At 39.4% G+C, this 16218-nt stretch overlaps 1 protein-coding gene across 2 annotated transcripts in view; it reads right to left on the reverse strand.

Moving 5' to 3' along the window:
* BNC2 (basonuclin zinc finger protein 2) overlaps positions 1-16218 on the reverse strand; it is a 283941-nt gene that overhangs the window by 141645 nt on the left and 126078 nt on the right. For both annotated transcript variants that reach the window (XM_060013468.2, XM_060013467.2), the window contains one exon: positions 4181-4283. In XM_060013468.2, coding sequence (XP_059869451.1) covers positions 4181-4283 — 103 coding nt within the window. The remainder of the gene's footprint in view (positions 1-4180; positions 4284-16218) is intronic.

A 16218-nucleotide genomic window follows, 5' to 3' on the forward strand; every position in this document is an offset into this window, starting at 1 on the left:
ATGTTTTTTTTTAAACAGTAATTTTCCGGTTGGCCTGGATTATCATTAAATGTTTCTGAAAATCATTTAGAATATAGTTTACTTTTTAACACTTGTACTACTTTATTCATCTTACTGGTTTCGAAATAAAGTCATCATCTAGACTATAGACATTAAAACTAATTTGCAAACAACAAATAATAAAAATGGTTTAGTACAGTAGCCCTCGCCCTTTACACCCCACCTCCAGTTTATCCCAAAGGCAAGAGAGTCCGATTAGTTATACTTCTCACTGGAAGCAGGTTCCTCAGAGGAGAATGATGAGTAGCTACAAAGTACACTTCCTCCCACCCCTTCACAACTCAGTATACTAGTAAGATTTGCTAATTTGTAGGCTATGTAAAATCTTTGGCTGAAGCTTCAATTCTCTGAACAGTAGAATTACTACCCTAGTATGGTGGGAAAGGGTCAAAATGCCACCTACTGAATTTCTACTGACACAAATATTTATGTCACCAGTAAAGAAGCCCATTACTGCTCTTACGCTGATACCTTATTTTGGCAATGTTGAACCAAGAAAAATTAAACTTGCAGGAAATGTGTTTTTTTTTAATGTTTTCAAGACTCACTCTGATAATTTTAGGCAAATGAAGGAAAAGCATAGAAAAGACAATGCAAACAGAGGAAGGAAAAAAATACAGTTGTTAAGTGAATTAAGTGGCAGTATGCTGGAGTCCTTCAACTGAAGACTGTGAAATATGACAAAATTAGAAACTCCAGGTTATTATACACTGTTGGTATGGACATCCTATATCCCCAAAGAGCTTGTTTTAAATAATGTTAAATTCAATAAAGCCCTGCTTTCAAAGTGCAAGAGCTGAAATTCCTTAATGGGGAAAAAGAGCAGGAAATCCTTTATTAATTCAGTGGGAAATACCTACTGGTAATCAAGGAGTCATTTTTGGGTTCCCCCCTCTTTATCTCAATGGTGCTAAGATTTCAAGGAAGTAATTTGTGAACAGCACCAAGGCCCAGTGAGTAATTGCAAAATTCAGGTGTTACAGTATGATGAATTAATTACTCCTTTTCACTTTTCAAAACATCTTAAGATTTTTGTAAAGCAACTAATGTCAACAGTTCAAGCAGACTTAAGAAGCAATCTATAAAGCTATGAAGTGACTGTGTGAGACTGTGTGTGTATGAATAAATATATAATAACCCACGAAATCCTACATCTTAGGAAGAAACTGAATATGCTGATAACAAAGAAGATATAGTAAGACATTAATTCAAAAGAGGCCAACAAATTTCTAAAAATTCATCGTTTTGTAGAGAAACCCTGATTTGGGCATTTAGTTATTTTTAACGGCAAATATTAATTTTTTATGGTACAATTACACGCGGAGTGTGTTCAGGGCTATGATGAAATGATGCCATGAGATGTATTTTGGTAGGCTTGCTGTTCCATCTACTTTCACAGAAAAATCACACAGTAGAAAAAACAAGTCACTTTCTCCTTGTCCCACACATAGGATATTGTACTGAGTAAGGCAGCCAGGAAGACTGCTGTATCTCACAGCTCTGAGCAGAAATAACTGGAGACACGATTTCAGGGTTTTCTGTGCAGGGGGAGAGAGTGAAGCAATTAGTTGAAATGCTAAGGGCAAAAAGAGTGGGTGCTCTCATCCCACTGCCAACTCAAAAGCTAGGAGCCAGACCCTCTCTGTCATATTTGTCCTACTGAATGGGGGAAGAGTGAGATCTGTATATCGGCGTGTACATATTTTGAGTTGTATACAGATATGTCTCCCTTGTGGGGGAAGAGAGGTCAAGGTGATAGTAGTGGTGAGGAAAAGTTAGATCTGAGAAACTTCACAATTAATATACCAGAAACACAGAATTTCTAATGACACGGTAGGAAAGGCCAAGTCTGATGTAACAGAAATACCTTATTCAAGTTTAGGGAAAAACCACATCCCTCAGAAAATCTTAGAAACAACCACTGGCTGGGGATAATTTATGTTGTTCAAGAAGGAAGAAATATTGCTTTTTCCCCCCATTACACTACTAATGTAATATGCACGTGGAAGTTAGACAGATAAAATAAACTGGTGACACAGTAAACTTTTATACTCACAAGGCTACCACAGTAGACAGATGATGGTAACACAAGATGGCTTTGGAAAAAATGAGAGGGAATGAATGAAAAGTCCTTTGTTTAATGACTGGACCCTCCCCACCCCCTTATTGCTCATGTGTTGTCCAGTTTGTTGCTTTTAACATGTATAATTTATTTTAAAGGCTTCATATAGTTTATCGTCAATGCTCACAATAATCTTACAAGGTGGATGTCATTAACCCTCTTATTACAGTTAAGAAAGCTCAGATGCAGAGGTGCTGAGCGACATGTCATCAAAGTTGTAGAGCCAGAATTTGGCCCCGCACTGCCTCCAGGATCCTTGATGGGCTTGGGACATAAGCTGTTATCTGGCAGAGCCAATACTTACTGAGGGAAAGAAGGATACTTGGGAAGTGTTATAAACTGAATTGTGTTCCCCCTCCCCCAAATTCATCTGTTGAAGCCTTCATCCCCAGTCCTTCAGAATGTGACTGTATTTGGAGAGAGGGCCTTTCTTCAAGAGGTGATTAGATTAAAATGAGGCCCTTAGGGTGGCCCCTCATCCAATCTGACTAAGAAGAGGAATCCGGGTGCACAGAGACACCAGGGGTGTGCCTCACAGAGCAAAGATCATGTGAGGACACAGCGAGACGGCAGCCATCTGCAAGCCAGTAAGACAGGCCTCAGAATGAAACCACCCTGATATGGGACTTCCGGCCCTTCAGAACCATGAGAAAATAAATTTCTGATGTTTAAGCTGCCCAGTCGGTGGCATTTTGTTATGGCAGCCCGAGCAAACTCATGTAGGAAGGGAGAAAAAGTCATCGAACGCAGTCACTTGCACAGACCACAAAAGCAACAGCAGCTCAAGTGTGGTTCAAAACTGGACTGAGAGTTGTTACAGATTTTGGCCTTGTTAATAAAGCAGGAACAAGTTCCATCCCTGGAGGCACTGGAGGATTGTGGCTCTGTGTCTCAGGCACACGCCTTCCAGTGTGCTCCCCCCATACTACTCGATACACCTCTTCTCTCTCCCTCACAGAAACAGGGCTGAAATGGCCCCATAACACCAACCTACGTGCCCCAACAAGCAAGACACATGATAAATTAAATGCATCTCAAGGCATGGTCCGGTGTCGTTCCCTCAGATCTTGCTAGAATAACATGACATTTAAAAAAATACAACCCACTGGATATTTGGCACTGCTTGGGAATGAAGAATATGTCCACTTAAGAGCCACTCCCCCAGGCTGTCAATAAAATCTCAAGCCAGGATTTCTTCTATAAACATTACCTATCTTTTAAAATTATACAGCCTAGGACGTGAAGAAAACTAACGTAAAGTCCCTGCTTATTTGCAAGTCTCCTTTCGCCTCAACGTCAAAAACATAAACCAGACAGAAGAACACGTTAAATGCTCAGTGAAGGCCCACGGATGGGACAGCTCTGTGCATCTGGCAAAGAGCCTCCACCCTTCCCGCCTCGGCCCCCGGTCACCCTCGCCCCGAACACACACCTATGCAGAGCTCACCCTCCACCAGGGCCAGCCTCCTCCAATCCCCGGGCACGCTGAAAGACGGTATTTACGGATTATTTTTTTTCAGATACCAGCCAAATAATGTTCCCGTTCACTCTCTCACCCACCTTAGACCATACAGAATTTAACATCTGGGAGGATAAACTCTGCCCCGAACGCAGATGACAAGGCTGAGCAGTCATGGAGGAGTTCTCCTCAAGCAAAGAGGACTTGCCAGCTCCCCTCTGAGGTCCAGGCCCTGAAAGGCCAACTGTGGTATGTTTGAGTTTCCATCGGGCCTGGTGCTTGCTGGCTGCTGCTATGTTCACTCAGAACCCAACTGTCCTATAAACATCTCGCCCTGCTGCTGAGAGCTGCCCGCCTGGCCTTACTTCTTGGAGCCGAGAATATGCAATTTGGGAGCTGCAGGCTGCACGGGAACTAACACTTGGAGCACAGCTGACCCCTCTCTTCTCTAGGCCAGTGACAGCTCTAAAAAAAAAAAAATTAAGGCACGCTCACACGAACATAACAAGAACGGGAAGAAAAGTCCAGATTTTCCTCACCATGTGCCACCCAGCCATGTTTACACTGATCGCAAGTCCTCAGGTTAATCTTCCCCGGCTGGAAACATTCACACGTGCAGTTCACCAGTGTGCAGCGGATGGCCTGCAAAGGAGAGGAGGAAAAGAGATCAGCATCTGTTCAAAGGTACCATATTTCTTCACCATTTTAATAATAACACCCACTTCCCATTTTTAATGGCTTTAGGGGCCCGGAGAGTTTTAAAAATAAATTTTGAAACCATCAAAATCTCTTACCAAAACATATTAGAAAACAACACTGATTCACTAATAGAATGTTTCACGCCATTCATAGGTGAGCTTTAAATGAGAAGCATAGCCCGAGTAGTATAAGAGTAAAGGATTACATACTCTACAAGATGCTAGATCTGAAACACCAGGGACCCGAAAGAGAAAAAAATATTGCTGCTACCAAACAGGCACATTTAAGTTCATCCACCTGGCAACAGTGCAAAAAAAATACACTCTCATACAATAATGTTCAAACGAAATGTTGTTCCGAGGAAAACATGATATACAAGTAATATTATTAGAATATTACTTTTCTTCTGCAGTGTTTCGTTTAAATGTTTTATTAATCTTTCAGACACATTTTGAGAGATATTCCTGTTGGCCCAATAACACCTGGCATATTTCTGGCATCATTTGTCACTTCCCAATTCCTTGTTTGTTTCCCCCTTGATATATCAAGTCCATTTTCATTCCTATTTTGAAAAATGCAAAACAACCCCCATTTTTTTTTTAATGATGATGTAAGAGATTAAGTTTACATTTGTTTTTAGATCAGATGTAGAACAGGAAAAGACATTTATGTGAATATTTGATACTTGGAACAACTCACCTATATCTTAGAAAACTGAAAGACACACTCACAAACCTTTCATTTCTTTACAAGCACTTTAAAAAATCATCTCCCCGGTTTACATTATAAAGCGAATCCACAGAAAATTAGCATTAATGAAGTGTAACTTTTGATAGATTAAGAACCTATGCTTGAGAACAGTGCTAAAGCCAACCTATGCTCCTAGACTACAGTTAATAAATTTATCTCATACATTTAGTTCTAACTTGCATGGCAGTTCTGAAGACAGAAGGGATTTAGTCCGATCATTCAGATTAACCATCTACTGTAACTACCTGAACTGCCAGGAAAAGACCTCTCTACAGCTGTAGATGTAATCAATAATTACTGATTTGGGGGGTGGGGTGGGGGAGAGGTACAGGGCTACCTGAAACTGCAGTGCTGGGCCTGAAAGCTACTCTCACTTACACAGCTCCAGACGTTCATGTTCCTGGAACCAGCTGGATTTTTATATAAACTGTCTCATTTGTAACAGACAGTATTTTAGACATTGTTAACGTGGTTGGGACAAACTCCATTTACAGAGAGTAAGACTGAATGGGCTTTGACTGCTCCCCATGCTTTAGATCAGGCAAGTTTAAAATATTTCTCTTTTGTTAATGAACATCAAATCTATAGGTCCCTGTTCAGTTTCCAATAGAGTCCTTGCCTAGACTCCTCTCTTGCTTCACCTCCAACCCTAGTTTGCTCCTCTATTACGGCAAGAAAAACACTCAGGTGTATCATCTGCCTGATATTTCAGGGCCTTTCTTCCAATGTCAATAGTCCAATTACATATTAGGAGGTTGTAAAACTTTGCTGTACGTATTAGTGATGAAAGGAAATAGTAGTAAGAAATAGGGGCAGCAAAGGAAATGCTGACTACGCAAGAATAATATATGTAGTTGAAGGTTAGAAGGGGAAATGTTTCTCCCCAAATTTCTTGTGTCAACTTCAATAGTTTAACTGACTGAGCAATACGTCAGAACATTCCAGGTGAGAAAGAGCTTCTTTAAATGGCGTGTTCATTAATGAACTCACAATTTGATTGTACTATGGTAACACAAAACAAAACAACAACAGTTTAGAGGGCAGTGTTTCTACTAAAAACAAGGCACCTTACAAACTATCCAATTATAAATTCAGATGCAGCAACCACATTGACATTAAAATATTTATATAATCTGAAGTGCGATAACAGAATCTTTCATAAACACTAAGGAAAAAAAAGTCGCCTCTGCTTTACCAAACTAAGGAATGATCAAAACTAACAATGACTATCTCTCAAGGACTACATGTTAACTCCAGCACGAAAAACATACATATTTTAAATCACTGATTTGATCATTTTGATTTGACAGTTATTTAACAAAAATAGCCTCACTTCACATTGCGTTTAAAACATACTTTCGTCGATTTTAATTATAGCTATATTCAGGACAAAACAAATTAAGAGACTGTAGATTTGCTTTATTTTAGGTATATTTATTTATTTACTGATTGAACTATTCATTCATTTACTGAGAACTAGTTTATGATTCAAATATTTTTCTCTTCCTAAATAACTTTATACATCTGGCACATTTGGGAATTAAACTTTTCAGATCATCATCCTTTTCCTTTTTCATAATTTTACCCTTTTTGTACCTAAACATACAAACATTGGAACACCTCAGCTCCTTTTGTATATAAACACTTGAGCACTGGAATATCCATTTTGTATTTCTATGACTTCCAGAAGGTCTATTTGTTTTCAATTCAGATTTATATAGACTACAATTGTTCCTTAAGGGAATTATATATATTTAAACAATATGGTCTAAATAAATATTTTGAGTATGAGACTATTGTGGCTTCAAAGGAAGTTTTATTCTAAGTAACATTTTTGAAACGGCATAAAAGTTTGACATACTATTTATTCACAACAAAACAGAACCAATGTGATCACTGGCCAACTCACCCACACTTCAAAAAAATAAATTATCATAAAACTATCAAAGCCAGTTAAGCCTCAAAAACGTACACACTTTACAAGGAGAGAGCTGGGAAGAGCAGAGATGGTGAAGCTTTCATTTTGGTGAGCACATCCATTTCTTCACGTAGCTAGTATATGAGTACTTCCCGCCCACTGCCGGGCATTCATGACTACAGAAAATTCAGTGGCGATTAACGAGGTGACAGAAAGGGGACACCAGGAAAAGAGAAGACAATTTGATCAGGATATTCCCACCTATAGATGCAGGACCCTTATGCAGGTCTGGCCAACTCAGGCTAGCAACCCCTCCACACCTCCAGGACCCCACTTCAGCAAGTGCCTGAAACTCTTTCCTCCATTTCAGTAGGATAAGCTTTTCCAACACCCAAAGAACAAGAACAAGTTTTCTTAAGCCTGCAACTTATTTAAAGTAATGATTCCTCTGCTTAGCTTTGCCATAGATTTCTTGAAAGAAAAATCCATGCACCCACCACCCACTGCTTCCACCTACATTTTAATTGTGCAATCTGGATTCTGCCCCACACAGTCCTGAAACTGCTGTCTCCAAGAGGAATGTTCTCATCACATCTGGTCCCCTTTTCTAGCCTCCTTGTTCTCCTAGACCCCGAGGGAACCTAAGGCACTAACTCTCCTTCATTCCTGGGCTGTAGAGACCAACTACCCTAGTTTATTGGCAGCAGCTTCTCACTCTCTCTCCACTGTAAATAAATACAGGTGTTTCCCACCACCGGGCTCTTCGTTCTTAGGCAATTTCATCCCCTCCTACAGCTTCAGATATCATCACTACGCAAAGGCCATCACTGTGGAGCCAAGTACTGTGTTAAGTGGCAGAAATGGATGGCAGAGTCCCTGTGCTCAAGGATTTGACAGTCAGAGCTCATGGGCAGTGGGTTCAGAGGAGAGACCCTAAGAACAGAAGGAAGCCCTTGAACAGGTTTGGGAAGCACCATTTCTCCCTCTTTATGCCTTGGTCTTTTCTTCTACCAAAGGTAGCATTTAAACATTTATCTACAACAGTAAACTATTACCTATTATCAATAATAGCTAGATTTACTGGATATGTGCCATTTTCCAGATACTGTGCTTAACACTTTACAAACATTAGCTCTCCCTCAGAAAATACCACGAGGTCAGTACTGTTATTCCCTTTATTTCACAAAGGAGGAAACTGAGATGCAGCTAATTCAGGACCTTGCCCTGAAGTCACAGGAATCCGATTCCAGGTCTGTGTGAGCTCTCCACCCACTCGCAGGCAGCCATGGGGCAGAGCCCCTCCGTCTGCCCACCCCCCCCCCCACTGTGTATTGTTAACTCCTGATCATCTTTCAAGCTTTCAACTCAAATATTACTTCCATTCCCCAGGGCAGCTGCCCCCAAGGGATCTTTCTGTCACAGCACTTATCACAGTTGTGAATATTATATTTATCTATACTTATTCATTTTATATATATATATATATATATATATATATACACACACACACACACACCCCTATATCTGTGTGACTATTTGATTAAAGTCTGCCTTCCCCTGTAGAATTTAAGCTCCTTGAAGGCAGAGTGACATATTGTTGGGCTTACAGTGTAAATATAATGGCAAATAATAGGTGCTTAAAAGGCACTTAAAGAATGCATGAGGGCTTCCCTGGTGGCGCAGTGGTTGAGAGTCCGCCTGCCGATGCAGGGGACGCGGGTTTGTGCCCCGGTCCAGGAAGATCCCACATACCGCGGAGCGGCTGGGCCCGTGAGCCATGGCCACTGAGCCTGCACGTCCCGAGCTCCGCAACGGGAGAGGCCACAGCAGTGAGAGGCCCGCGTACCGCAAAAAAAAAAAAAAAAAAAAAGAAAGAATGCATGAGTCTTCCGAGCCTCTTTCCCATCTGTAAAATGATGGTAACAATAACATCACAGGAGTGTCAAAAGACTCAAATGAAATAATGAATATAAAGCATGTGGCACTGTGTCTAGTGATAGCAAAAGCTCAAAAGATGGAAAACATTTATGACCTCAAGAAACTTTCCACATATTACATTTGAATTATTTTCCCCTTATGATTCCTCCCAATGTATTTTTTTCCAACACCTTGTAAAATGCTTAACACATATTTAGTCTTAATGAATAAATGAACTTTGACATATATGATGCCATATTCTTCATACTATAATCCTCTGAATTGGGCACGACAGGGATTATTATTTCTGTTTTAATACTGGGGTTCAAAAATGTTTATTTAGGTGTTACACGTCTCTTAAATGATAGGGTGGATTTCCCAATTACTAATCAGTTTATTTCCATTACCTGTAGAAAAAGAAGAGATACAGTTAAAACCAGTAAATTATGAATATTCATGTTCAAAAGTATGTCTAGAATTCATAAAGTAGACCAATTTAGTATAAAAATATTTAATCAAGGTTCAGTCAGTAACACTTATATTTGAATATTAAGTAAGAGTGCATTTGCTAGTATTCTGGATGAGTACCAAAGCCCTATTCAAATAACAGATTCTGTTATCACTAAAACTGAAGAGTCTTTAAACTTCATTATAGTCGTAGCTGGCTTGAACTCTGCAAGTTAATGTGAACTGAACATCAGTCTTCTCACCAAATGATATTTCTCAGAAAAGCACAGATTGTGGCTTCAGCTAATATTTAGCGTATATCACAAAAGAACTAGACACAAGGTTAATTAATACATCTCCTGTTAGCTGTTCCTTCTTTGGGAACACTTACAGAAGTTACCTATTAATACAAAACAACAAAAGGCAAAATAAGGCCATGGGGCATATAGAAACATAAGACATATTCTGAAGGAACAATCATAGAAAGAGAACCTTCCTTCCCAAAACCCCCAAAAATAAGACTAATTTCAGTTCTGGGTTTTGTCTTTCCACACAAAGAAAACTATTTGCCAGGAGATCCCCTCAAGTGTTCATTAACCTGGCCAAATATCCCATATATAACTAAAAATCCTTCTTAAATCCGCTTTCTCCTTATTCATTTCTGGGGAGGATACCAAGATTTACAACTTGGATTATGAAATTCTACTTGAATCATTTAAAAATGTTTAAGAGTTAAGAACATAACCTACACTAAAACTGAATTCCTGAAAAACCAATCATTAATAGAGCATCCATCTGTCCCACCAGCTTCTTCCAGAAACTTAGGTGGTACAATCTAGGTGTACAAATTAATCGGCTACAATGGTTATCAGTGACAAGGTTTGCCTTTCTTATTTTTTAACAAGAACAAATTTCTTAATAAAATGAATTTTCTACTTTGGAAATCACATGTAGGTGTGATAAATAGGTAAACTCAGCCAAACTTCCGTGAAGATCCAAAGTAGTCCATGTTATAATTAGCTATTACTAATTCATCTCTGCATATGTTATTCATCTCTGTACATACAGGTCCCAGAAGGAAAGGTATGTATGGTGCCAAAGGTCAAATAAACCTTTTTTATTAGGTAGGAAAACTGTCCTTCAAAGACTTCTGTCTTTAAAAAAACCTGGAAAATTATCCATAATGAATCTGGAAACTAATTCTTCTAGGATTGTCTCAGAATACACTGTAGTAATTACAAAGTAACAGCTACTAAGCATTATGGATGAAGAGAGTAATCTTATATGCGACCAGAAAAAGATGGACTGCCACACACATTTACACATCTTGTGTATAAAGTACCTAATGCCGTACTTCAAGCATTGCCACAGAGATTCTCAAGAACTCACATGATAGGAATGGTGATTTATTAAGTAAGGAAACAGCTCCCTGTATAATTTTCAGGACAGTTTTTCCTCTTCCATTTTCACATGGCTGATCCATAAAACGAATGCAAAAGCAACAACTTCCAAAAGAAGCACTCTGAGTTTTAGCTAAGACTTTGAAAATCTATATGATATTGCCTTTGTAGAAGAATAGTGTCTTAAATTTGCCTAAGTCAAGATGCAACTTGAGCAAAGAAAAAAATTTTTTTGGCATGGTGGATAACTTCTGAGCTTACTAGAAAACGACAAGAGAAATTTGCTTTTACGTGACTACAAAACACATACAGGCCGAAAGGAAAGGTACGTCCATATCCACCTGTTGTGCTGCCGGGTTTTACAATCAGGTATCAAAACAAGACGAGAAGATGTGAGTTGGATAGACATAGAACACTGAGACCCCTGGTTTTAAATATACTACAAAGAAGTTTTATAACAACCTAAAAAGTCTTATCTAACTCTGACTCTGAGACTATTAATATAAACCTAGAGTTGCAGTAAGGTGGGTATGTTTTCTGTATTTATGTAAGGAAATGTACAGATCTGAGTTTGGACAGTGTTCACAGAATTCACAAGAAGTGATTATCAGTGATTATAGAGTGTAGAGTAAAAGTAAAGGGCTCACAGAGTATTAAACTGCAATGTAAATGCCACTACTCGTAATAGTAACAGCAGCAAATGAGAAGCAATGAAATTACTGTCTGCTTAACCAAACCGCTTAAAAATTCACACAGTGGGGGCTTCCCTGGTGGCACAGTGGTTGAGAGTCTGCCTGCCGATGCAGGGGACGCGGGTTCGTGCCCCGGTCCGGGAAGATCCCACATGCCGTGGAGCGGCTGGGCCCGTGAGCCATGGGCGCTGAGCCTGCGTGTCTAGAGCCTGTGCTCCGCAACGGGAGAGGCCACAACAGTGAGAGGCCCGCATACCGCAAAAAAAAAAAAAAAAAAATCACACAATGGGCCAGCAAAAGTATATATCTTAGTTTGTGGTAAGATAAATTAGAAATTGAAAAATGTATTAACCTTTCTATAAAAGGTTCCTTAAAATGTGTCTAATTGTTTTTTAATGTCATATGAAGAAATAGCAACCTGATAAAAGTGATCATTTTGTTGTACTTATGTGCTCTGAAATTTCTTGATGTCTTTTCATCAATCCGATCTTGCGGCTGAGTCGGAAGATTTGAAAAGACATGGTCAGTCCAGACTCACTACGAGGTCCAGATGCCACTGATACAAACAGTGGACAACAAGGTCAAGACAGAAAGCTGGGCAATTCAAAAATGGCCAGACTCCAACAAGACATCGTAAGAACAACGTTACTGACCAAGGAAATATTATCTTCACGATAGCACATACAAAATACCTGAAAGAGATTCACTGTGAAAAGGTAGCCTTTAAACATCAGTTACTGCTAAAAATCAGAAGACTTAAAACCTCATTTTAATTTTCTCCTGAAAGGTGTTATTCTCTATCCCACCCCCTCACCTGGCAAATGGATAAACAAAGTATGGTATATTTACATAGTGGAATATTATCTGGCTAATAAAAAGGAATGAACACTTGATATTACTACAATATGGATGAACCTTGAAAATATTATGCTAAGTTAAAGAAGCCAGACACAAGAGATCCTAAATTATGTAAGTCTATTCATAGGAAATGTGCAGAACACAGAAATCTGTAAAGATAGGGAGTAGTTAGTGGTTTCTTTTTGAGGTGATGAAAATGTTCCGGAAATGACTGTGATGATGGTTGTGTATAACCGTGAATATACTAAAATCCATTGAATTGTACACTTTAAATGGGTAGAGTGTATGATACGTGAACTCCATCTCAATAAAGCTGCTTAAAAGTGAGGAGGGCAAACCTACTACATTCACCTAATTTCTTTTAACGGTGTTAAAACATTTAATTCATAAGATATTATTCCCCCGGGGACACAATGTAGCATAATATCCTTTTTTAACTTAGTAGGTCTTCAGTATACAAATGCTAAATGAGTGGTTAAACAGAAGGCAAAGCAACTAAATTTCACTGCTGCTTAAATCTGAAAATTCCTTCTACTTTGAAAATATTAAAACCTAGTATGTCCATTTGAAAATGACAATGACTTTTAAATCCACTGCCATTTATCTATCAGGAAAATCCAGGAAATCCTTACATCCTTCAACAAATTTGGGGTGAGGAGGCCTCTCAGTTATAATGTTCATCAAGATACTAGAAAAACTCAAAGAGAATTGTTTAAAATTGACAATAGGGCTTCCCTGGTGGCGCAGTGGTTGGGAGTCCGCCTGCCGATTCAGGGGACACAGGTTCGTGTCCCGGTCCGGGAAGATCCCATGTGCCGCAGAGCGGCTGGGCCCATGAGCCATGGCCGCTGAGCCTGCGCGTCCGGAGCCTGTGCTCCGCAACGGGAGAGGGCACAACAGTGAGAGGGCCCGCGTACCGCAAAAAAAAAAAAAAAATGACAATGGTGAATTCTGTCATGTACACTAGTAAAAGTATTCCTCAATTTACTGTGATGAAAAAATTACCTCCACAAAAGTCAAGAAACAAATATGGTTTAAGGGGAGCGGTCAAAGAGAGAAACCATATACTTCTGAGTAGATGTTCATATATGAATGTGAATGTCTCTGTGACTATGTGTGAATATATAAATACAAACAGGGAGAAAGGGACATACACAGAGGCACATAAATTTTCACAGACACGGATCCAACGAGCATCTGTAGTCATTAGCTTACGACCACAACCGACTATCAGTCGACACGAGGAAGACCCCATTTAAATAATTTAGGAGTTCAGAGTAAAAATCAACAGCGGGATATAGCCAATTATATGAAGAAAATACCCTTGCTTCTATGGCATCAAAGCCTATGCAGGCTTTGGAGTGCATGTGTTATGCTTTTTCCCCCCAATTAAATTAGGCCTATGGTAATAAAAGCTATTTTGTTAGGCAATTAGTAATATTAGAGAAACAGGAAATGAAAAGGCATTTCAATTTGGGCAGAAACATTTTATTTTCTTACCTAACAGTTAACAATTAAGATATTCCACTTACTGCCTGTACTTACAAATTTTACAGACTACTTAGGCAGCTGTGATAACATAATGAGAAAAGAAACACTCTTCCCATGAACACACACCTATCGTCTAATTGAAAATAAGGGATTAGCTCACTGTAAAAAAAAGAAGCACATTTTCACTAAGCTCAGTCTACATTTACCAGAATACATAACTTTGTATAAGGAGCCAAAGCACCTCTGATATCATATGAATGATAAGCAATACTCATCTCATTTCACCTTAATGTTGAATCAGCAATTCTGTATTCCACTGATATACATTTTACTCCTTTTCACTAAGGCAATTTGAAAGGTGGTAATGTGACTACATTTCCCCGTGGCATTCATGACAACAATTACTTACATAATATGATAGGGAAGGCATTAATAAGGAAGGGAGTTGGAATGAGATGCAAGGAGATTTATAAACCTTTCAGCACTTTACGAAGAAATACTCCTCATTAGGCAAGAAGTAAGACAAGATGAAGCCTAAGTTCTGGTTATTTCACGGAAGCAGCTTCCATCCTGGGAAGAATGGTTTGAACGGCTGTCCCCTACTTTGGTGACCGAGCAGAGAGGTGCAGGAGTAACCCAAGACTTGTCCAAAGGTGTGCCAAATGTAAGGCATCACTCTGAATCGGGGCCACCTCCCCTTCCCAGACAGCACGGGAAGGACCCCTTTAAGGAAGGAGTGCCTCTCAATCCTTCTCATTAAAAGGAGCCAGCCACATTATTTCAAATGCCAAAGCACAGTAATCAATCCATTTACCAAGCAAGAGCATAAGGTGGGTGACCTTTTAACTGAATTTACTCTAGGTTTGTGAAAAGAATTTATCCCAGTGAAGCAACAAGGGAGACAGGTCGTTGCATTTTCGAACGTATCATTTCAAATGACAGCTCTGATTGCCCAGGCCAATTGACGTAGCCTTTGTGAGACTTAACAACATCCCACGACGGACGGTGCCATGAAGCTTGCATAATACTTCAAATACATTCTTGTATTTAATCATCAAAATCCCCCAAATTAGAGATTTTTCAAACAGCCGAAAAATGAGGCTGTGAGATGTCCTTAAATGGCCACAGCTGGTAATCCAGGACTCGCTCCACCCGGCCTGGGCGGGAGAGGCAAGGAGCTGAATAATCCCCCTTGCTACTCTCCTCCACAGTGAGATTTCCTCAGATATTCTTCCAGTTCCAAGAGCAGTTTGAGACTGAAGAGGAGATGTGGAAGAAACTACACACAAAGGGAGAGGCGTGGGGGAAGGCTTTAAAGCAACTTAAAAAGATGAGGTAAAATGCTAAGTAAGCAGTTAACTATTTACACTAGGATTTTCTATGAACAAAGTGGCACATTTTTAGACAGAGAAAGCGACTCTCAACAGCTTTCTATGGAGTCTATCAATCGTTACATTAAAAAAGGCCAAAATCTGAAAAAAGTGAGGCAAGGATTTGCCAAAAACACTGATTAATTTTACACCATCTTGCTTCTACCTTGTCTTGGGATTGTCCATTAATAGAATATCTCAATAAACATTTTAATACTGTCCATCGTTCATGTGTCTGTGCATCGTAACTATGCCTGATTAAGAAAGAATATGTTTCTTTGCCCAAGAGCAGATATCACCTCAGGAGTCATACCTATTACAAATAATAATAATGATATGATGAACAGTCTACAGTGCCCTCTTATACGTTATTTATGTTAGGTCATAGAATCCCCAGGGGTCTGTGCTGAGACCTGGACTGGCTTCATTAGAGCATCATATAAATCACTAAAGGCACATCTTGATCTTACCCCTGGCTAGAGTCGCTGGAATTTTTCAAGTGGAACCTCTCAGGTGAAAACATTTTTTAAAAACACAATGTTATCATTTCTTCTAAAACGTGGGTTTCTCGAATTGAATCCGTTACATTCAGATGTTCATAGAAATCCCACAAATTTCTATGGACTCTATAAGCATCTGAGGGTAACAGGTGCCCTAGAGTGTTGCAAAAAACATTATTCTCTTTTTAAGGATTAAAGGACAAAGAGAGACATATAGAGAAAGACAGCAAGAAACACATCATCCAGCTGCTAACAAATGCTTTGACATCACTGAGCAAATGGGGAGACTAATGCAATGGTTGTCAGGAACTCTGAGCTAACTCTTGAAAATTCAGAAATAAATACAAAGCTTGTGGAAAAAAAGGGAGTCTTCCAGAACAATGTTAATGTCATCTTGGGCATGAGGACTGGGTTCATACGTGTGTCAGCTGAATCAACATAATGGGCTATAACAGCTTCGAAGCAGCTAATATGGTCCATTGGGTCAATAATCCATGAACTAAGAAGGATTTACTTGATAGACTATAAATGGTTC

Source organism: Delphinus delphis, chromosome 6, assembly GCF_949987515.2.
Source record: "Delphinus delphis chromosome 6, mDelDel1.2, whole genome shotgun sequence".
In the NCBI taxonomy this organism is placed as follows: domain Eukaryota; kingdom Metazoa; phylum Chordata; class Mammalia; order Artiodactyla; family Delphinidae; genus Delphinus; species Delphinus delphis.